The 24632-nt window shown below is 43.5% G+C and overlaps 1 protein-coding gene across 2 annotated transcripts in view; it reads left to right on the top strand.

The window, feature by feature from the left end:
* The first annotated feature begins 3663 nt into the window (after positions 1–3663).
* zmp:0000000755 (phosphofurin acidic cluster sorting protein 2) overlaps positions 3664–24632 on the top strand; it is a 57284-nt gene continuing 36315 nt past the window's right edge. For both annotated transcript variants that reach the window (XM_061040661.1, XM_061040660.1), the window contains exon 1: positions 3664–4027. In XM_061040661.1, coding sequence (XP_060896644.1) covers positions 3822–4027 — 206 coding nt within the window. In that variant the 5' untranslated portion in view covers positions 3664–3821. The remainder of the gene's footprint in view (positions 4028–24632) is intronic.

Raw genomic sequence — 24632 nt, 5'->3', positions numbered from 1 at the left:
CGTTATACAATGAATGTTGAAAGAAAGAGGTTTTTTATTTATTTCCAACAAATTTGGAAGTTTTTTGAGTAGATGGGGACACCTGGTGTCCAAAGGTGGAAGTGAAATAAAGGTTGGGAAAATGGCTACATGCATCAGGTAAAGGTTGTTTTTTATATGAAAAGTAAAACCATCAGGTGCCAGTTACATTTCTTGGATGTGAGATGTAAAATCACAGTTTTATTTAATTCCACTATAAAGAAATAATAATAAAATCCAATGTGTGAAAAAAAAATGATGAAAGCATCCTGCAACAGATCCGGCTCTGAGTCTGGACCAGCACGTGAACTCTTTGGGACGCCATAACTAAACTCAGACCTGGTGAGTCCAGAGCTCAGCTAGAGATGACCGTTCATTCTCCTGTTTTCATTAAGACTTGATTATTGTAACTCTCTCTTCACATGTTTTAGCATCACATCAATGAGCGGCTTACAAGTTACAAGTGGTCCAACATGCTGCTGCTGAAAAAATCACCCAATAAAGGTATCAAGCAGTGGGGTAGTGGTGCCTAAAGAAGTGGGTATGCTCTGCATTTCTACCAAAATGTCCCATCCAGTAAAGGATAAACAACCTCTGTTATAAACAATGACATGCAGGACTCCTCTTGCATATTTAGTTTGTGCATACTAGCCAATGAGTAGGCAGGGTAATCCTGTTACCATCCTAGGGGGGAAAAAGGCATGCTACTGAATATTATCAATGAATCACTGGTGTGAATCAGAGGGGATCACTTAAAGGAGGATGGAGAGGTGCAGGAATGGTTCATGATCATTTTGATTTCTTTAAAATTCAAAAATAAATGTTTGTGTGTTAATAGCAAGTTTAAATAAGAGCTCCTGAAAAGGTCTGTTGGGGAGGAGAGGAGGAGAACAAGGAAAAGGACAAGACCAGGACCAGGACCAGGATGACATGAAGGAGGATGAGGAGAACGAGGAGGAGGAGAAAGAGGAGGAGGAAGGTGTTCCCTTTCATTCACGTGTATCAGAGCCTTTTTTCAGTGTTAATATGTAAAGGTTGTTCATTGGTTGCCCTGTTTGTTTGCTCTCATTAAGCAGTGCAGACGACCTTTAGTTCATAACACACTCATACTGAAAGTCTGCTGCAATGAGAGCTGGCCTGGTTATAATACAGTACACCAAACATGCACTCAGTCTGTCCCCTAGTGGATGAAAAACAACGTGCAATAAGTTTCAACTGTCCTACATTTAGTTGTACTTCTGCTTCTTTGAAACACTAGGTGGCGATGCACTCCACAACTGTGTCACAAATCACCTTACATGTATGTGGATTGTGAGATGGTAGAAGTGGCTGAAAATGATAAATATCAGAAAACACCAGATTGATTCATTTTTATTTTACCTTGAGGTTCCATTGAGGTTAAAAATCTCTTGTACAAGAGAGACCAGACCGAGGGTTGAGGAAGAAGAAGATTAATCCGGCAAAGGGAAATTAAAATGGTACACTCTGTTGTTGAACATGCTGCACACACACATGCAGAAACAGGATCCTGTGGACATGCACTAAAGGAGGGATGTCAGAGTGAGGAGGGGGGTTCCACACAGCGAGCACTCCTGAGCTAGTGGAGGGGGGGTTAAGTGTCTAACTCAAGGCCACCTATACAGTGCTAAGGAAGGGAACTGGCACCTCTCCAGGTACCTTTCCAAATTTTGTCCGCACCGGGACTTGAGCCGGCGACCCTCTGGTTCCTCCAGACTTAACTACGGTCCTTATTTTAGTCTCTTCCTTGTGTTGCATTAGAATGTCTGTGTTTGTTTAGTTTCACTGTTTCTGTCGTTTCTGTTTTAATCCTAAACCGAGCAGGGTCAGGGCTCACAAATCAGCCACAACTAGAAACCTGATTGCATGAACTCTACTTTGTATTTGAACACATGAAGCAATGCTCATTACATGTGTCCCTCTTAAATAAACAAATAAAATCAAAGATTGTTGGGTAAAATGATGTCCTGCTTTATGTTCAGACTTATGATTGAAACACAGTAACAGTCAACAAAATCAGGAAGCATTGCTTTTCTTTCCCATAGTCAGTTTGAAGAGGCCGCCTGTCACACACGTTACCCAACCCTCCTGAACAAGTCGCGTCAAGTCAGACTTACTCGCTTGCCTCGTCACAGCAGGTACAGTCAGTGTTCGCCAGCACCCGTGCACTGAGAGCAACGTCAGACACACAGGAACCAGGTGTTTGGATTTCATCACACACTGATGACTGATAGTGAACAATGTGGATTTAATACCCAGCAGGCCCAACCCTCTGAGAAGAGTAACAAGTTTAGGATTAGTTCAAGTGTTCCTCCTGTGTGGTTATTACAACGTTGTTCCACGAAAGCAACATGTAATTGTTACTAGTGTTATATTAGACATCTATCCGGGTTTATGTGTTGTCAAAATACACCTCTGTAATCTGTTATCAACCACAATGTGGATACAAATGACAAAGAGCTTTGAGGTATTAAGTAAACGGTAATTGGACTTGAGCTTGTATATTTATTTTCTCGTCTTCTGACCACTCAAAGCACTTTTACACCTCAAGACCAAGATATTTAGGGATCGAGACCGAGACAAGACCAACACCATAAACATCCTCCTGAAAAATCATCATCTTGCGTGCCGTAACCCCGGGAAGGTGGTGGTCGTATCCGGGGAATTAAAATCCAATTATGAATGAATTGAAGTTATTTGTTCTTTTAAAAAGAGGTGTTTTCCTCCTAATCACAGTAATGACGTCTTGACCGGTTTTGATTAAAAATCTGGAGTTCGCCCAGTCTGAGACTGAGACAAGACTGAGTAAAAATGCTTTCAAGTCCGAGACAATCCGAGACCTCCAAAAGGTGTTCTTGAGACCAAGACTGATTTTCGAGTACTACAACACTAGCTGCAGGAGCTGGGGATCGACCCCCTGACCTTCTGAATAAGAGACAACTGACTCATCAATCTTTACTTACAACCATTCCTTACCTCAGGTGTTTAAAAACTACAGTCTGTGAGCTTTTTTTAAAAAGTACAAACATGTGACATGATCAGTAATCTTGTTGGTATCAGACATGGGATTCAGGTACTCATGGGTCGTCTGTAATGACCAAACACAGGACTCATTTATGAGCTTCTAATAAAGACACATCTGAAACCCAGCAGTAAGAAAGTATTGATCACGATGATTGGATCTACTGTTCATTATTACTATGAAGGCTTACTGCTGCACAGCTCCACACACTGGCCAGCAGGGAGACTTTATACTACCCTTAAAACTAAAAAAATAGGGCCTAGCAGTTATATCGCTCGCTCCATGGGTTTGAATCTGACCTCTGCCCTTTGCTGCATGTTGCACCCCTCTCTCCTCCCAACATTTCCTGTCTGTCTTCAGCTGTCCTTTCCATTAAAGGGGCCCACAATATAACTTCAAAATAAAGCAGCAATTCCGAAACAAAAATATTTTTTAAAAACGTCATTATTTTCATTTTATTTAGTTTTTAAGCTGGGTGAGAACTTTTTGTGTAAAGTAAAATATGTATAACTAATAATCCTCACTAAGCTCCATACCTTCACAACCTCCCTGTATTATGAGAGATGTTGCTGCCCTCTATCGGCGGAAAGTCGCCCCGCCCCGCCGAGCAGCATCTCCGGTCAGAGTGAGGAGCAGCCTCAGTGTAAGAGGAGCAGGGAGTCTGGAGGAGCTGGAGCAGGAGTAGGAGCAGGCAGCACAGTTCAGCGGCTCCTCCCGCGTTCGTCCCACACTCAGCTAGTGCTGCTCCCCGGCAGAGGAGGTGATGATGGCGGCGGCTGTAGAGAGAGGAGGCGTCCGGGCCGCTTTCCTGAACCCGAGCAGCGGCGGCGGCGGAGGACCAGCACCGACTACCCTCCCGACCGGAGGGTTGGCCGGGGCTGTGGTGCTGGGCTCCGGCAGCATGCCCGTGCCCATGAACCTGTTTGCGACCTGGGAGATAGACCGATCATCCCCAAGCTGCGTGCCGAGGTAACACGAACACCACACACACAGTGTTTTGATGAAGAAACGGGCCACCGACGCCCCGACTGACGGTAACGTTAGAGACGAGCTGACACACATTTCAAAACAGAGCTAACGAGCTAGCTGGCTAATGCTAACGCTACCAGCTAACGAGTAGCATCGCTGTTCCAGCTCCTCTCATGTTTCGCGTTATAAACACTGTACTCTCATTAGTTTATTAAATACAAATATTCAGTTTATCAAAATTATCAATTACAAACTGTTTGATTCACATGAACATTTTAGTTTTACCCTGAAAGTGTGAAATAGTTTTTTATTATCCGTTATGATAACTAGCAGCCGTTATAAAAAAAGTTAAGCTAACTAAAGTAACTCAGGTTGTTTCTCTCCTCTGTGCTGTCAGTGTATTACATAAACATTTTATTAGTTTATGTAGGCCTGTGCTTGGGCTGTTTCACAGAATGCATGCCACCAAATAGCAACATAACTCTGTATAAATACATTGACATGGAGACATCTTCTGCATCCTGTGGGTCAGTTAGAGGACTAACAAGCCTTCAGGACAATGTTTGACATTTTCTCTCTTCTCTGTAGAAACCTCGATTTGCATGTAAGATATCACCCAAGTGTTGTGTGCATTTAGAGTGTGATGGTTTTAACTTAAAGATTTACTGCAGCCCTGCTCTGCATGGTAAGAATGACAGCCTGTGAAACATTGTGAAGTTAAAGAAGATATTCTCTCCGCGTTGAAGCTTTAAAGAAAATGTTTGACAGCTGGTAGGATGATTGGAGGAAAAGACTTTGAGTTCAGTTGAAAAGTGTCAGCCGGTATATTACAGGTGTGTACTCGTCACTAAGGATCCTGCAGGTTATTGGATAATTATGTTTCATCCCCCTTGTGGCTCACAGAGTGTATCAACTGGTTAAAACTAAGGTTGTCAAAATGTTTGATAATTGCTGTGTTCTAAAAAAAAACACAATCTCTGTTCATTTTATAATCTATAGAAACAAAAAGTGCCTAAACTGTTAGAAGTGCATGCAAACTGAACTACTCAAAAACGTTGCCAACGTTTTTGTAGAAAGGACCAAATATTGGTAATCTAAAGCTTGTGTTTTTGTTGCCGTGGTAACAAAGCAGGTATGAATGTTGTCTGATTTTGACCAGAATCATATCAAGGTTTGAAATTCTGCATTCATAACAACCCGAGGTGAAAGTCAGTTTAACACCTGCTGAACGACTGACGTAATGAGACATTTATGTGGGAGTCAAACAGCTTGGGTCACACATCTTATTGCATGATAACCAAATAATTTTCAGGCTGTTTGCTGTTTTAGATTGGTTGTTGTATAATAACATGAAATTATCATTTCTGCTGGTGTTCAGAGAGAAACCAGAGGATTTGCAATGTCTGTAATGTCGGCTTTATCAAGGATACGTTTGATTTTTGATTGAATGTTAAATTTGTGAACTATAAACGTAGATGTATGGCAAAGTTAAAACCACTGATTCTCAACTGGCTGACACCAACTCCTTCATGAAAAATCACGACCTATTTAATTAACTATTTTACAGTCTGGACCTCAGCCGGTACGAAACATGTGACAGAACAAAACAAACATTTTAAAAAGCACTTAGTAGAATTTTTGGCACAGTTTTAATTGCAGGCTCACAATCGCGACCCACTGGAAACGGCTTTTGGGTCCACACCCCCCCAGTTGAGAACCCCTGGTTTTGAGCCACTGGTTCTAAACAAGTGGACGCCCTGCCTTTCTTTGAGGAACATTTGTTGTAATCCAGCCATGAGGAGTTGTGCAATCATTTATTGCTGCATAATATGTGATCGTCCCGAGCCCCATAAATAAAATAGACTAGATTAAAAACAGAAAAACATCGTTGTCATATTTTGTAGGTCATGTTGTGTTTTTGTTCTGACATCTCTGTGCAGCTCATGATTAGTTAAACCTGGACTCAGACACAAACACTCACAGTGTTGACAAAGCAGTTTGCACAATGAGACCGTGAACCGTTCTTATCGTCTCTGTTCTGTGTGCAGATGTTCTCACCGCCGTCTGCGTCGCCTCCTTCACGTTGCTCGGTTTATTTTGCAGCGTAGCAGTCATATTCAGTAACACTGTGCATTAGTATTCATCGGCAGGGAGCAGGCGCTGCTGCCACCTGACCAGAAGCCTCTCGGGAGCTGTGGGCACATTAATCAGCTTTGACCTAGATCTGCTCCACTCTATGGGAGAGAAGTGGGCTTGCGAGGGGAGGGTTTCCTCCACGCTCCGTGTGTGTGTGTGTGTTTGCCTGCTGCCTCTTTAAGCCTGCATGAGTCTGCATGTGTCAATGGAATCAGAACATTATGGGAAACATTGATCATTGACACTCAGTGATGCTGATTGGTCACAGCTCTGTTTGTTGCAGCATCGCTCCTTTATTCAACGTCCTGTGCACTGCTAGTTTTTTTTGTTGTTGTTATTATTTCTTAGGACATGATTCCAGCTTTGTGTTGTCGCTCTGAAAAGGTCAACAAACTTTCCCGACCTTAATCTCTCATCCCTCCAGACAAAAACTATAAGATCATAGATGTTTGGCTGTAATGAAACGCCGCCAGGGCGCTCTGTGGACACAAAGATGAAAACGATGTTGTTCTCTGAACAAGCAGCTACACTTGTAGTGTTCCGACACAGGTTTGTTAGCATGCTTTTTGAAAACTGCATCCATTAGGGTTTGAGGAGAAAGTAGGAAACATGTCTGTTCTGCACAGCGTCACATTTATGATGCATAGATTTCCCACTTCTCTGCCTCCAGACTTTGCACCCTTTCTCCATCGTGACCGACATACAAGGTGCAGTATGAAAGATGGATAAGCATGGAGATGCAGATGGATTATTAATGAGGCATGGAGTAAAGGTTCACGAGGCATTGTTCAACACAAACTGCAGTATCTGTGTTTCAGTCTTTATGTTATAGGATCTGGTTTGAATTAGTACGAGTTTTCTTCCGTCATGATGTCGACACGTTTGTTCATTGTGCCTCTTGTTGTGTTGTTTCTTTGTAACTTGATGTGCTGAAATTGCAGTGCTCTTCTGCTCAGCCTATCCCCCCCCGTTTTGATACCCCTTATGTTAGCACAATGTGAGAGGTCTTGCATGCAGCCCGGCCCTCTGCCTTTTTTTGGGGGGGGATTGTGCTTTGGCATTCTTTCAGGGGCAGGGCCATTTTGGGTGCAGCTGTTTGCTCCTCCACTTGCCTTTAGTAAAATGTGGCTGTCCAGATAAGTGTCTCAGTTTCACACGAGAGCGCAGGACTCTTTGCGATGGGCTGTTTTTTTTTTATCATGGTATAATTTACACTCTGCTGTTCTTCATTAATGAGACATTGTTTTTAAAAATGATCCTCCCTGATAGCCATGAAAGTATTTTTATACTCTGGTGAAAAAGCTTTCTGCTCTTGGGGTCAGTCTCAACTCTGGGATGTGCTTTCTTTCTGTTTGGATCTTGACTCACCTAAGGCTAATCAAACTCTTCTTAACAAAAGGAGAATTTTCTAACTTTCTTTGCTTTTCACTTTTTGTGTATCTCTTGACCCCACAATCAACCTATGGACACATAAAAACATGAATATATTATTCCGACATTAAGCCTTTAACGTATGCATGCAACAACCATTGGCTGAAGCCCCTCCCCTCTCAAAAACAACATCATGTGCTCCTCCACTTCTGGTGCAGGAAGAGTTATTGTTAATGTATGAACTCCAATGTCTACCCGATCACAAAGTGTTTGTCGTCAACTGGTGCCTTTTCATTTTGGTGCCACAAAAGGTTGCACCTGCTGTGACACACTTCACACCTGAGGAGTGTGTGTCTGTGCAGAGAGTCCTGCTTAGACTTGTGGTATTATTATTATTAACAGGTTATAGAGCAGGCACACAGCCTGTGTAACAGCTGATGTTGATTCTTCTAAAGTTACACAAAGTGTCTGAATAGGTTATCCCATCCTGTCCCAGTTTCACTTTTAATAAATAGATGAACAATGCGCTGGTGTAAACACAAGTCTTGAGTTTGAGCCCTTCTTCCACCAGAGGACATTTCAAAGAATATCTACCAGGTGGTGTAGTTCTGTGCTGATAAGCTGGGTGGTTTCACATTTTTTTATTGTGGTTATTTTGACTTCCGTAGAGCAGTTTTGACTGTTAAATCCAAGGATGGCTTGATATCTGACACGTCTAAGCTTCACTGAGCATAAAGAACAGCAGCGTTATTTACACACATACTTTTTTATCCTCTCATCACTGATCTGTAAAAATAAACTGTGTGAGTGTGTTTAAATAGAAGAAGACACTTTGCATTAGATATCGTATTTCGTCAGTGAGTCGTAATGATCCCACAGGAAAGATGACCTGCTCAGGAATCCAAATATCCGGCCTGTATCTGTGGGCAGGCCGGCGTTGGTTGAGGGAGCGTTGAGGTTTTTGCAGGAATGTCACTAATACAGAGGTCAACATGGAGCCATGTTTATCTGCTAACAATAAAGAAAGTGTGGCAGCATGCGAGGGAACGCTTCTCACTCACTCTGAAGATCTTTTACTTTAACTTTGGTTTCAAAATTACGACCGCCATCGCTAACATGATGACGGTTTTGTTGTGTTCGCCACAGCTTGCAAAGCATCATGGTTCATGCTTAATTTCTAAAATGTTGTGGTCGACGTCTGTTACACAAGTTTCCTTAATAAAGCTTTTTTTATTTGGCCAATAAACAAGAACTGTTGGAAATGTTTTTGCTCGACTTGTTCAGACGCTGAAAGTTTGACTCCAGATCGTTATGTGTTTTTTAAAGTTTCTCTCTGTGAGCTCAGAGACGTCTACCCAGAAGCTCTCCTCTCGTCCTGTCTTTATCTCGTCGGAGCAGATCCTCCTGCTCTCTGCGTGTTTGGTTCCTGTGAGTCCCAGGACGACCTCAGCCTCTGTGAGTGGCAGGGTCTTATCTCCATCGGGGTCGTTTTCAGGCTGTTATCAGAGGGGGTTTTATGTCTTCTGTCCTAATTCTGTGTTGTGTGTTTAACACATGAGCACATACACATGAGCTGTGTGTATGTCTGCAAACAAAGAAGATGAAGAGAAACAAAGTGAGACCTGAGCTGGAGTCTTACTTCTGGGTCAATGGAGATGAGCCCATCAGCTCTGAGTCTTGACATATCCCTCATGCTGGGATGTTTGCACGCAGCCATTTATTACTCGCTGAAGTTTGAGTTGTTTGCGTGCGATCTCCAGAATCATCCCTGGCCTTAATCTCTTTGATTCATTGTCTAACTCTGTATGTTCATTTTCAACCAAAGATGAAACCTTTTAATCAGGATATAAACAGAGGAGGTCTGTCTGCAGGATAATACAAGCTTACTTTCCCCTTTCACCTCCTCAAAAACCCCTCCATCTCAGGGCTGGATATTGTTTCTCCTGGCGGGGGGCTTCAGTAATCTGATTTCATAACAGGAAAAGAAGAGCTAGTAATCTGATGCTGCACACAGACACTGTCGGCTTAATCCTCCGCTTCCTTTAGCAATCGTGAGCGCAGCCCACCAGCCGTCTCGGTGTCCTTCAGGATGGTGACACAGCACTCTGTGTCCGTCTGCGTCATGTTTACAACCTTTGTTTGTGCTGCGGCAGACGCTCCAGACAGCTCTGTTACTGTGATGTCAGAGTCAAACAGCTGCTCAGTCTCCACCACGATGTCTTATTGTGACAGGATGCTGTTTTAGCACGGCCCTGCATGTGATGTGCGTTTAACTACGTCCTTTTTCTTATTTTGACATGTTGCTATTCTGTGGGGCTGTACATAAATGATCCACTGACTGTTTCCTGTTTGCATAAAGAAATAATCAACATTGAAGTTGGGTTGTTTTTATGACCTCTCGTAGATGACAGTCAGAAAGGCTCCTGATAAAAATTGCTCTGTGGACGGAGTTTGGTGCAAAGCTCCACCCCAAAAAAAAATCTATATTTCTTTCTTTTTTTAAAGATTTATTTTTGTTGTCTTTGTTGGAGAGACAGGACAGTGGATAGAGTCGGGACCCAGGGACAGAAAGAGAGGGGAATGACATGTGGGAGAGGAGCCACAGGTCTTTTTTTTATATCCTTTATTAATCCCTGAGGGAAATTCAGGTTTACACTCTTATTTATAGAGACATGCTTCTCACACATATCGGCCCGAATCACACGCATGCACAAACAGGACCTGTGGACATGCAATGGTGGAGAGATGTCAGAGTGGGGCTACAAGCTGCTAGGCAAAGAGCGCACCAGAGCAGTTGGGGGTTCGTTGCCTTGCTCAAGGGCACCTCGACAGTGCTCGGGAAGTACCCTGGCACCTTTCCAGCTATCAGAACAACTTCCAGATTTGGTCCGCACCACTTGAACCTGCGACCCTCCGGTTCCCAACCCAAGTCCCTACGGACTGAGCTACTGCCTCTGCACACGGAGCGCTTGCTCTAACAACTTGGTCTACTGTGCCCCTTAAACACTTTATATTCAAATACTATATATATACTATATACTCTTCCTACTGCAGCTTACCTGCAATTCACACATACTCCGTGCGCGCCGCGGTCCGTCAGCGCTACGGTTTTGCTCCGTCGGACAGCTTGCGCCCATTCACACTGGATCCGTTTCTGGGACGTCAGCGCAGCGGAGCGCACCCATGACACATCACAGGAGAACTACAAGATCCCGCGGGAATTAAGAGAAAAACATGCAAACAACATGTTGCTTTGTCTTTCTGAGGATGCATTGTTGTTAATTCGTGTGTCCGTATATTGTGTTTTATTTTGAAATTGACCGGATGTTCTGTGCGTTTCCTTGTCTGACTTCCTGTTCAGGCTGTCATATTCTGTCCAGCTTGACTCGTGACTGGAGTGTACTCCGGCGAAAATAGACTCGCTGCGTATTTGAAACGGAGCAGAGCACAGTGCCGTCGGTGGTACGCGCCGGAGACGGACCGCAGCGCACCCTGTGTGAACACAATGACTAGAGTGACAGCGTAGTGCGTTAACGGACCGCGCCGCGCACGGAGTATGTGTGAATTGGGCTTTACTGTCAGACAGCTCTCTGCCCTGGCACTATGTTGTTGTTTTTGTTTGCAACATATAAATTCCTTAGCAGCGTATCAGATCAGCTGTTTGTTGCTCAGATGTTTATTAAAGGAGACATCTCAAACAAGAAAGTAAGATAAGCTGAAACAAGTTTCTGGTCATGGAGATAATGAAACAGAGAGAGAGGGAAACATCTGTGGTTCTTTAAAGTATTTAATTGATTTATTCAGGGCTATTAAAAGCTAATATTCATGATTCATTGTACACTTAATGTCTAACAGATTTTTAAGGCATATTTTATTAAGGCTCAAATACATCCTGGTTGCGATCACTCCCCACAGAGATGCAGAACTAAGCTGCTGCTGTGCACTCACTTCAGCTGGCGTTTCCAAACAGGAGCCGTGCTGACGGCAATCTACTGCTAACATAATGAGTATTGATAAGTACCTTATGCAACCCCCCTTTCAAAATATCTGAACTATTCCTTTAATACCCCGAGGACACACCACGCTGATGCTTTGGATTCTGGGACGGGAGCTCGGGGAGGATAACCCTGCGATGGAAATGTTCACTGCTGGAGATAATTCACGTTAAAGAGATGAGATACATGAGGCTGCAGCTCAGAGGCCAAATCACTGATATCAGTAAGGCTGTCGCAGTAACCGAAAAAAAAGAATTAACGCAGTATCAACAAGCCAACCGTAGTCACTTCACCTCAAGCTCTTATGGGAACAATGGCAACTGCACTGGTCCCTAAACCAAATGTAACTTCCCCCTTTGGAGACACTTCGGCCGCTGCATGACGGTGTTTTACTTCAGCGCTGTCTGCTGACTTTAACGCTGCTCGCACACTGTCCCATGGCGGGAATGTTTGTGTCTGTCGCTGATTGTGATGACGTTTGTCTTAAGAAAATAATAAAATAAAAGTCACAATCAAGAGATCTTGTGGGCCCAGATATTATTGCTGGCAGGCCACATGCTGAGCCCGGATTCACAAACAAATATGCCAAAAGGGCGTGGTTCGATAATATCACATACCACGCTATTTTGAGTCACCATGGATCACCGCGGTGGGAATTCCTTCACCACATCAGCCCTAAATATTAGTCATGAAATTCAGAGTTTTTTTTTTTTATTATTAGTAATGTGTACCATAGCACTCTGTGCAATCAAAACGTGAACGTCTGCCTCTGCAGCTCCATGCTCTGCCATGCTGTTCACACACTGCTAACAGCAGTGGACCAATCAGCACCTCCGCTCTCGTCCTTTCCACACTCACTCCCACTGCATAAAGTGTGTCAGAATTCTCTCCATTTCCTTCCCCTCTTTCCTGAAGGAGGAGGAATTTCCTTGGGAAGAGTTTCACATTCCTGGCAACGAGAGAGCTTCTGGTGTAGCCGAAAACCAGCCCTCAGACCCGGTTTGTAATCTGGTTTTAACCAACAACCTGTTCTCTTCTGAGGGAGGGGGGGTGTTGCATTGACACTGGACCCCCCCCCCCCCCCCCCCCCGCCCCCCCGCTTGTTGAAAGGGTTTTGCTGAACAGGCCCAGAGCTCCACAGTGATCGGCTATGTGCTGAATGTTGAATTCCTCCCAAAAGGGAAGAAAGGTTTGTTTCCCCCTGTATGGACCTCTGAATGTGGGAAAGGGCCAGATTCTTGTGTGGGTGGATTCGGGGTGTCTTCTTGTCAACACATCCAACTTCCTGATCCAACGAGTGAGGCAGGGACAGCGTCCTCTGACACAGGGAGGATCCTGTCAAAATAAGCACTTTGGGGACAATGGCTCCCAGCTCGTGTTCCTCTCTTGTTCTGTTCTTCTTATTTCCCACCTCTCCCATTCAGGCATTTCCTGAGCTGTGTGTGCCAGCAGAAACACACACACACACACACACACACACACACACACACACACACACACACACACACACACACACACACACACACACACACACACACACACACACACACACACACACACACACACACACACACACACACACACTGAGGCCAGTATGAATGAGAGCACATGACATTTAAAAACAAGCACTAGCACGGTCTCTTATAAACAAACACAGGTCGCTGGGTGCAGCACAGACCGTTAGGAGTTCAGGAATTATCAGTGGCAACTTCTATCTTTCTTCGATATTGCTCATAAAAGTTGCCCTTGAAAGGTATGAACACCTGGCATGACAGAGTTCTCCTGCCGCACTGAGTGTGATGATCACATGCCCAGTTGTTACAGATAAAGGAGTCGGAAGTGTCTGTTGTCCTCGCTCTGTGAAGGCAAGAAGACTGAATTGTCAGTCTGTAGTATGTGTTTTATTTTGAAATTGACGCGCGCACAGAGTATGTGGAAAAATTGGCAGTTAGACGGTGGCGGTGTTGGACCGATCTTTAAGTAACCAATCTCTAATGATGTTCCTCTTTGTCTACCGTATGAGTCTCTGTGCATTTTTGCAGGTTGAAGCTTTATAACGTCACATATTTTAGAGTGTCATGTGATGACATATTGACAGCTTTAGTATTGCTCTGGTTAATGAGTCTCATCTTTAGATTCCTCCTCTCTCTGGCGCCTCTGATTTAAAAATGAGAAAAGCAGCGTCTGCATAGAAACTCTGCAGTAACCTGAGCTCAGATCCATTCAGCACATTAGTCATTATGACAGATTAAACCAGGGGAATAGGAGGAGGAGGAGTCAGGAAACACCTTCGGGCTGCAGCAACACACACACACACACACACACACACACACACACACACACACACACACACACACACACACACACACACACACACACAGTCATGCATCAATTGTTTTTGAAGCATTAATCCTTCTGAGAAGTTTGAAAAAAAAGGTGGAGTCATTTTTGCTGATGTGTTATCTAGTACATTTATTGAATGCTGTATTCCCTCTTCTTATAGCCTTCATTTATCTTTGTGGAAGTGTTGTCCACAAAATAGTTTTGAGTCAGAGCTAGCTTGTTAGCTGCAGTGAAGTTAGCATCATTAGCAGACAGCAGGCATGTTGCGAAATATACCTTTGTAAGGAAATGCTTAGTGATTTAGATTCTTTATACCTCCGGCTACAGAATAATTATAGGTCACTGGAACATCTGATCCACTGCAGCCTTCTGACTTTGTAATTTAATGCCTCATATACATCATAGTATTCAAGTAAGATAGTTTCAATCAGACTTCCAAAAATGATCTTTTAAGTTTCTGAAAGCTTCAATGAGTTTGCCACATGTGACGTCTCTCCTTCAATGTGACTGTCATTGTGGTGTCATGGGGGGACGAAGTGACCCCACCTCTGTACTGCCATGGGAGGTAGTAACAGAGGCGTTACCGAGGCGAGGCGAGATGGGCGGAGCCGGAAAAAGCAGGAGAGAGCAGCACTGTGTGTGTGCGCATGTCTCTGTGAGTGTGTGTGTGTGGAGCTCCTCCTGTTTCTCTACACGTCGTGCTTCTACAACGCTGTGAAATCACAGATCAATATTCTGCAAATACAGAATCAATTTGAAAGTACAAAGATGTTCGTTACTCTGCGCTATGTCAAAAATCCCACAAAGGGCTCTTCAGAGTGATCTGAAAAAGACTCTGATTAATGATTTGAACTAGGTTTTCTTCAAACTATGACTGTTGATTTCCACTCAGAATTTCATCGATTCTTAACACAGATCTCAGCTTTTAATGTATTTGCATTTTTTCCATTGCAAGCCAAATATCTGGAGGCCTTAGAGCATCAAGAGAAACATAAGCACTTTGTCTAAGTTTAGGTGAGGCTGAGGGTCTCAGGTTGTTTTTTCATCAAATCTCTCATCAGTAGAAAACAGATATGCTCGTGGTGGCTGCAGTAGTTAAAGGGCAGACGTAATCCTGTCTCAGGCTTATCGGAGGCTCCAAACGGCAGCATGAAATATGTAAAGTAAAACCCTTTGAATGAAATGTCAGCATTGTGTTATTTCAACACACAGGGTAAGAGTTTGGAACGACTTTACAGGATCGGGTAACGTCCTCGCTGTCTTCTCATTTTGTCTTTTTAAATAGATTTCAGCAAAGATGTGGTTCTGATGAAGAAAGGCTCCCGGGGTTCGATGCTGGATGTTTCCTCAACATCCTTTTCATTTCATTTTTTGTGTCTTTGTACAATCGAGCCCATTCATCGGGGGCTTTGTGAGGGGAAGCGTCTCCAGTGATTTGTGAAAAGGCTTATATAAGCTCTGCAGCTATAAATACTTTCCCTGACATACATGCTTACATGTGTCCATGCTCTTTGGCATTTCATAATATTTTCTGTTGAGCATTTCTGCGCAGTAACGTCTCAAATGATCAGAACAGTCACTCTGTGAGGTATTGAGGTTTCCTTACCTGTCAGGTTTATTCATCATCTCCGGCTGCAGAGTCTCTGCTCCACACAGGAAACTGTCTTTGCATGAACAGTGGGTCGAGACTTTATAACTCTATGAATAAATGTGTGCGTCATCTTAAAACACGTCGCGATTCTTTGCTTTCAACAATCACTTTCCTGTGTGAAGATGTTTGAATTTTCCTGCTCATCAGCTGAGACAGAGGGATTGTTTTAAACAAGGCTTTGCTTCTGAGCTGTAAATCCGAGCTGCAGACTGCAGCTAGACGAGCGTATACCTGCCTGGCAGACCATCCACCTTAACAGGATTGAATAGCTCAGTCATAACCTTGTCAGAAGCTGTGGCTCTCCCAGGATTCACCTGTATCTGGTCCACTGTTTCTATAAACTCTTTATGAAGTCATTCAGCTGGCAGCGGCTCTGAGACCTTCTCTTTTAAGAGGATGTTCTGTCTGAAGGTTACGGTTGGAGGATAATCTCATTAATATGCTTTCAAGGGAGACATCGTGTATGTTACCTGTGTATGATGTTCTGCTGAAGGTGTCTAAAGCCTGATTTATACTACTGCGCTGTAGGTTCACATAGTCTTGTACCTACAGAGAAGTCTGTGTGCAGCCTGACGTGCTCCTCCTCAAATATGGAACTGAATTGCTAGGTAACATCGTTCATTTACAACATTTCTGGAAATGGGTTCCTGGTAGCCTATCAATTAGTGCGCGTGCCCCATGTGGGGAGGCAATGGTCCCCTAGCCTGGGGCCTGGGTTCGAGTCCGACCTGTGGCTCCTTTGCCGGATGTCAATCTCCACTCCCTCTCGTCCCCTGATTTCAGACTCTATCCACTGTCCCGTCTCTATAGAAAGCCCTAAAATAAACCTTTAGAAAATGAATTCCTGGTATCGTATGTTTTTTAGAATTCTACAGAAAGACGATCGTACAAGTCGGTATTCAAGCCAGCTGCGACTCCTACATAACATGCTGTGTTTCAGACGCCTTGGTTTCCTGTGCACAAACAAGCAGAGAATGTGGAGGAACCAAAAAACTGTGGAAATAACAAGCGTAGAAATCAGACTGACAACTAGTGTTAGGTTGTGTATTGCAGAGCTACGCTCACACACCAATGCACAGTTATGTAGTGACCACTACAGCGTTGACGCAGAGGTTTACATCAGGCTGAACTGTGGCTTTGGTTTAGTCGGTTCGTGTGGCCTCTGGAAGCGCGTGCCGGCTGACCTCATCAGTTTGTTTTCATGTCAGAACAAAAGAGACATTTAGCTCTGCACAAAGAGCAACAAAGGATGACAGAGTGTCTGAAAACAGCAGAGGAGGGCGAGAAAACCAACACAGCACATCATCAATGTTGTGTACTGGTGTCAGGTACAAAGAAGACAAGCATCACCACTTAAGGAGAGTTTTATGCTACTATATGAGCATGAAGATGTTTGCTGCTTAAAGGATTCAAATTCAACACATTTGTACATGTAGTAAAGAGGAACTATACATCCTGGGGTATAAATTAACTGTGTAAGAAACATTTTTATGGCATTCAACCAGACACTGCAATAAATATATGATAAATCAAGTCTATCCTGTGTAAATGTGTCTCTGAGTCATGACTGTCTACAATGAGTGAGAAGCTCGAGTCCCGCTGGCTGTGTTGTTGTTAGAGCCGTGTTTACATGGACGGGACGGCCGGCTCCTCCCCTTGTGTATAAAACTGTTTTAGTCAAGGACTCGAGAGAAGAAGAAGAACATACTCACTGATTATTTGGATGTTAGTAAGAGTTTTTAGATCACGCTCATTCTGTGTCAGTTTATGTGCAATGTGAAGCTACGAGCTAACTAAAGAGCGCTAACATTAGCATGCTGACACAACAATGCAGGACACAGGTGGAGTCGAGGAAAATTTTGCCCGCCACTTGTGCTTTACTCTTTTGTGGAGGGAGGTTGGAGGTGTGTCTCTGGAGGAGAGCGGATACTTCAGTATGGAGGAGGCGTGGCCTAACAGCAGTTTGTTTTGTACTGAGGCGCACAGCGTGACGTTGGCTGAAGGGTTTGGAAATGAGCAAGAAGTCATCTGATGACCCTCTGTGGGAAGTCGTGAGAGACGTTGAATAAAGCGCTCTGTCGTCGCTGACTCACAGATCCTGTCATCGCCTCACCACGTTGTGTAATCGTTTGTGTATTTCATTAAAGACTACTTTGTCTGCTAACGTGGCTCAGTGCCAAAAGAGCCGGGAGCATCTCTTTTTCACAGCATGCGATTGACTTGATGATAAAATATGAAGACAGGTTCATCTCATACTTTTCTCTTGTACCCCGTATTTCTCAATAAGACAATGCTGCTAACACACCCTCCACTTCCACAGAGAAGCCTTTGAAGGATTGTTCCAAACCACCCACACAACGAGAGCATACCGGTCAAACCTCTGATTCACACCACGCAGACATAAATCTCTTTTCCTAACGGGCGTTTGACGGAGAGCATTAGCTTGAATCAGCAAACACAAACACAATCTGGCACTGAGTTCTAATGCACCAGCCCCGTGTAATATTACATAAAAAGTTGACGGTAATCCCGACAACTGTCCCGTTGTGCCGCAGCTCTGTGGAGCCTCACGACCACAGATGTGACAAAGAACATACAGAGTATTACGACCGATACGAGCGCAGGGATTACATCCTCTTCTGGCAAAGTAACAAGTTTATCTTTTTCCACAATCTTCCTTTTCATGACTTTTCCCTCGGGGTGCGTTCATACCTGAGTGATGACAACTGTCCCTCCTTCCTGTTCAACACAAATACCTCTGCGCAGCTCCCGTCTCTGCACCTGCTGGACAAACTAAGACAGGATCAGTCCTGCTGAAATGCAGAGTACGGGATGGAAGAAAGATCAATTGAACAAGGGATTTTGGGTAGTTACATCCTTGATAATGTCATCAAGATTGTCAATGCTTTTTTGATACCATCGGTTTTACAACGAATACTCAAGCGTTAAGAAAATAACTTTTATTCCATACGACAGGTGTATCTTACCATGGATCACACGGTCTAAATGTGTCTTAATTGCACATAAACATTGGCACCAACACGTTGCCAGTTTGGAAAGTTTGCAGGAGTTTGTCAGCATTTTTTGGGTAATCAAAATAACCCCAGAAATTAACAAATCTTGGGAGTTTATAACTTCTGTTTTTTGATTCTTATTTTTGTTGCTGTGGTATCAAACGGGTATCGAATCATATCCAAGTTTAAAATTTTGGTACCAATAGAACCCTGATCCTTAACACCAGATCCAGACAGAATCATTTGCTTAAAAGCTTCTCTGCACCGATATCTGATTGAACTAAAACATCTTGAAAATGATTCTTTCTTTGGTCATTTATTTCCGCCCATGAAGCATTAGAGATAAGGCTTGTTTTTTTTATTGCACATATGTTCTTTTACAATCGGTGATATTTACAATCAACTAGAAGAGTTTGGATGTTGTTTTTAGATCTGCAGGGATCCCCTTGTTTACATTGATATGCAGGATTTGTGTGTGAGGTTTGTGCAGCCAGATTCTCCGGAGACGAGCAGGTGTGAAATAAGTTCCACGACATTATTTAAAATGTTGCGTCTTTAAAAACCCTGTAGATTATTCAACAGGACAAGAGAAGATAGCAGACCGTAGAGTCTGACATAATGTCCGTGTGAGGTTTTGTCTCTGCAGGTTTCAGGACCTTTGTAGCACCTCTCTACCAGCAGCATCGTCATGTTTGATGCTGAAACCATTTAAGCCTCTGTCGACACAACTTTGGATGAGCTCTGTTTAACTTAATCACATGACTTCTGGCCTTTGGGCTTAAGCTTTCATCCCATTACAAAATATTTTATATAGTCTTCAGATTACTGAGAGGGCTCCATCTGTTGCTCTGCATTATGAGAATGAATGTCTGATGAGAAATGTTCCTTGTTATGACTGCGGCAGATTAAAGGATATATTTGTAATTTCAGTTTCAGCCGCCGACATTCAGCCGCATTTCCACAGCGAAAAGTCCGAACAGACTCGAGACTCATGAGACAGAATCATCATGTGAAGGTTACTTTCTTATCCAAAGGTCTTTATTCTGCTTTCATCTTTTGTGTCCTGCTGCTTCAGTGACTAATCATGTTTTTATTCTCTAACATAAAGTCAAGAGTGACAGAAATCAGACTTTGCCAAATGAAAACCGTCCTCTTGTTCTCTTTGTGGAGCCTCTTCTTCCTCTCCCTCTTCAGAAGATTTCCTTCAGAGAAGCCAAACAAAATATGACCATCTGGCTCACAAAACCAGATATTTGGGGTCTTTGCATTCAAGCCTGAGTGCAGCCAATAAGCTCTTACAGGACATCCTACTGTTGGGTTTGTCACGATACCAGAAACTTCAATTTGATACAATTAAAACATCAAACAATATTCATACCTGTGTAGAAGTCCTACACTCTCGAAAAACTCCAGAGAGGTTAGAACGCAGAAAGGATTACAGACTGACGCAGAGCTGGCTAAACACTGAAGCTTCAGTGTCCACCACATGGTAACCTGCGTGAGCATCGACTCTAGAGAGGAGGGGGCGGGGGGTATTTAATCCTTCCATTGATTTTTCTCTGTCACTCTTAATATAACTTTAGATTGAAAAATGATTTAAATTAGCCTCAATTATTCTCCATTCTTCATCCATGTTCAGGCTGCAGAATGAACCCAGAATTTAAAAGGATTAATCTATGCAGGAGCATTGACGTGGGTGGTGTGGGTATGGATTTGAAACATGTAGGTCTTCTTTGTTTCTGTTCCATTTGATTGAAAAGCTAAAAATACACTGTAAAATAAAGAAAATAAAGTTCTGATTATTGTTTCCTGTGCGACTCTTCTTCCCGTGGCTCGGCCTCACACTGAAGAGATTTGACTGTTTTTCTTGTCTGAAAATGAAAAAAGAGGACATAACTCTCGTCACTCGCTCATCCTTTATTTGGTCTGAATGATACAACTAGACAAGAACAAATAAAAGTGTTATGAAAGAACAAAGTGCTGCACAGAGAGAGAAAGGCTTCTCTGTCACACATACATGCAAGTTCCACACTCGACTCCTGAAGAATTTCATGCAGAGCTTTATGTCGGAGCGAGCTTTATTCAAAGACTGTGAGTGCTTTCACATGTGAAGCACAGAATACAAGAAGTAGACGATGGAAAGCACTAAAAGCATGACTCGCAGTCGTCTTCCTTTCTTACTTGAATCCCCCCCGCAGCACATACCAAACACAGACAGTGACTTTCTCATTCATCCCTCAGTGTTACATCACTCGTCCTCCATCCTCCACTTCCCCCCGCTTTGTGCCTCTGACAATTGCTGTGCAGCGATCCGAGGGCATGGAGCCGGCAAAACATGAGCTGGAGAGCTGACCAGGGGGAAAGGATTACAACAGTGTGTTTCTGTTCAGGCAGCATATCGCTCAATTCAGAGGGTTCGATGGTCCCTCGTTCCCTCTGTCTCTCTCTCTCTCTCTCTCTCTCTCTCTCTCTCTCTCTCTCTCTCTCTCTCTTTTCTGTTTGCATTAGTGTTGTCTTGATAACAAAATGTTTTAACTTCAATTCAATACTAATCCAACGATATCGATATGTTCCAAACCACGGCTCCGGAAGATAAAAAAGTCGTTGGCACCCATCTTTGTTTAAAGGCAACATGCGACTGAAACCACATAACTCCCTTTGTAAAAATAATGTGGAGTAATGACTTCCTACAAAGAGAGTGAAGTCAAACTCCCTCAGGGTTTGTTGTTCTCAGCTCTGTGTTCACACTGACGGGATGGAGCTTCCTTCAGCTTGTTAACGTTTCACTCAGAAGCTCAAACATGTTTCATACTTTTCTTATTTTTAAACAAGGACCCCTCCCTCTACCATGTGAGGGAAGAGAGACAGCCCCGCCCACTGATGGCGTGTCTAGCGGCACAGTAACTGAGTGTCATCGCAGTAGAACCAACAGACTTTCCAAACCGAAGAAAATACTTTCTAGAACCGATAAAGACGAACAAAAAGGCTGAATCAACTTTGAGACATTCATCATCAGTTGAAATTGATCTCTGAATCTTGTTCTCAGATGTTTATTAAGACTCATTTGCTGCCGTCTTTGTCCCTGCTGGTGAAGGAAGGGCAGGGTAAAATGTAGAGACAGGAGGGGAGGGGGGAGGTTGGTAGGCTTTTGTTTTGGGTTTTGTCCGTACTGACGGACCTTGCCTTCCGCTGCAGGTAGTCAGCATAGAGGGTCCAACGCTCTGAGTCCATCCGGGACAGGTCCTTCTTGTTTTCCACTGTGCAGCTTCTGTACCATGCTGTGCAGCACTGGCTAAGAGTGCTCTCTGCTCCTGTAGAAGTTTGTGAGTAGGTGTGGGGGAATTCAGACCTCTTGAAATAAATCTTTCCTAAAATATTGTTGTCCACAATCGTAGCTGCATGAGATCCCAAGAATGATCAGTTTGGAGAAGTTAAGCTTGTAAAGATTTCCCTCTGAGCAACAAAAGAAAAGATTAAAATTCAAGTTTCTGCTTTGCATAAAAACGTAGAGAAACGTGGGAAGTCTGTTCTCAGTGTTCTCGCCTTGAACCTAAACGATCATTCCTTCATATGCTTCAAGTCACATCTTAAATCTGATACTGCGCCTGTGTGCCTGCAGAGTCGATCTCAGATGTGGGTTTTTACATTTTTTAAATACCTTCTGATGTCTGTGTGATAGAAACTACGTCCGCTCGTCACACAAGCCGTCTCCAGACAGACGTATCACTTTACCAGAGAGCCAAACTCAAAGCAGTGAAATGTCTGAGGTTTGGTGTCGGGCCAGAGGTTCCCTTTGAGACCTGACTCCTGAGGAACCTGCAGGAGGCCCCGCATGTGTTTGTGTATGTGTGTGTCAGTGTGTTTGTGTGTGTTTAAGAAAGCCGGCCTGATTCAGGGGAGGCTGAGGTCACAGAGGGGCTAACAAAAAGGATTATCCTCTGTGCACATTGTGTGTGTCCCTGGGCTCTGCTCTCTGACTTCCACCCCGCTGTCCACCTTTAATCAGCCTCCCACAATTGATTTCATTTCCTTTGATGTTCCAGCATCGCTTCGATACAGGTGGGCCAACTTATTCGGTCTACACTGGACATAGAGAGAGGCTCTGTGGAGACGTGCTAACATGACTGTCACCTACAGCCTGTATAGATATTAGAAGTATAGCTGCTGTGACACGACCCATTGGTTAGTTGATTTCCTGTTTGAGGCCACAAGTTTGACCTTTTAGGCTGCAAGATCTGGGTTTTCTGAAGGCAGAAAAGTATGATGAGCACAGACACAATTAGCTGCTTATTGTTGCTAACATGTAAATAAAATTAACTCCTTATGTGACTGTTTGTAAAAAGTGGAGCTCGGACTTGTTGGATGGTCTGTTAGTCCAATAAAGCTCACAGAGAGAGACAGATTATTAGTCTGATATTTACATGAACAAATCTCCAAAAGGCTCCAACAGCACAAACACGACCCAGAGGTCAAAGGTCAGGGACTGAATTAACTGACACCTAGAAGACAGCTAGCAGCTCCCATCTGTCACTCAAAGAGGCCACGCCCCCTAATTCTACATCCCTTTAAGCCTTAATATAATGTAAACAGGTGAGTTGTATAAACATTCAGCCCGTACAGTTGAAGAGAGAAATTAGATCTACAGACCCAAACTGTTTTTGTACCAGGCTGTAAACATATGGGGACTGACTCACTGCAGGAGACAGACTCTAGTGGACACTGGAGGAACTGCAGCTGTAAAGATGGACATTTTAACATGGGGCTCTATGGGGACTGACTCACTGCAGGAGACAGACTCTAGTGGACGCTGGAGGAACTGCAGCTGTAAAGATGGACATTTTAACATGGGGCTCTATGGGGACTGACTCACTGCAGGAGACAGACTCTAGTGGACGCTGGAGGATATTGCTGGCTGACTTGGAGCATGTGCACACTTTATATTGTGTATTCTCTATCGGTGGTGAAAGAGTCGATCTAAAAAGCTTCACAATCAAATAATGAAGTGTTAAACTAATCCACTAGAACAGTAAAAGCTTGTAATGTTTGTAATGCTCTCTCTGAAGTCTTTGTGTTATTGCTGCGGAGAGAAAGGACGAAGCAGCAGAGATAAGATGATCCAATATGCCATATAACCCCCAATCACAGGCCTCTTATCTGAAGTCAAATATTTGACCGCAGCTGTTTGAGTGTACAGCCTGATAAGTTGTGTTGTTTGTCCAGGACAGATAACTGTGAAAGGATTTGCAGCTGCTGACTGAACACCTTTCATTGCACAGATTTCATCAGTAGCAAATAAGAAGATCCAACAATACAATCATGTTTATGGTTTTACCTTCTCACCAGCGCTCACTGGTGCTAGGTTTCAAAGGTTAACTTCCATGTCTTTCTGAAATGTCCGTTATGTCTGTTTTTAATAATATTTGCTTTAATTCGAGGAAATGTCACCAAGAAAACATGAAGACGATGTAAAGGAGTCGGAAGCTCTACATCTGGAAACTGTTCCCTCCAAATGACGAGTCAGATAAGCGTCTCCTCCGCCATTGTTGTTGACAAAGCTGATATCAGAAGTCCCGCCCCTTCTTGATTGTGATTGATTGGTGAGGGAGAAGTGATATTGACAAATATGGTGCTGTTCTAAAAGTTGAACCTTTTTTCTTCTTCTTGATAGCGCATTGAGCTCTGCGACAAACAGCTGCCAACCCGACCTGACCTCGGTTAAGAGGAAGCGGATGGATGGACGTTCTGTATATACTGACTATTTAAAAAGGTTTTGATGGGCTGGTAAAAAATCAAAGATATGAATAATGTTGTTGGATTGCATTTGGATATGTGGACGACAGGAGCTTTGGTTAAGGAGCTGTTTCATTTTGGATGCAGATTTATTGTCCTTTATCTTTCTGATCCTTTTTCGTACTTTCCACCAAACGAGTAATTTCTCTCCACATACTGTAGATCTCCTGAGTACTACTGATGTATCACTGGGAGCCGTCTGTAGAACCTCAGAGAGGGAAATGGCCTTGTAATCTAATGGCCTCTCTTTACTTTCAAACCGGTAAAGGTCAACAGTTAGTGACGGTACAGTGAGCGACTTGGAC

The sequence above is a fragment of the Labrus mixtus genome, chromosome 6 (genome assembly GCF_963584025.1).
Source record: "Labrus mixtus chromosome 6, fLabMix1.1, whole genome shotgun sequence".
Taxonomy (NCBI): Eukaryota; Metazoa; Chordata; class Actinopteri; order Labriformes; family Labridae; genus Labrus; species Labrus mixtus.
Note: the sequence above shows the minus strand (reverse complement) of the source record. Positions and strands in the feature narration are given on the sequence as shown.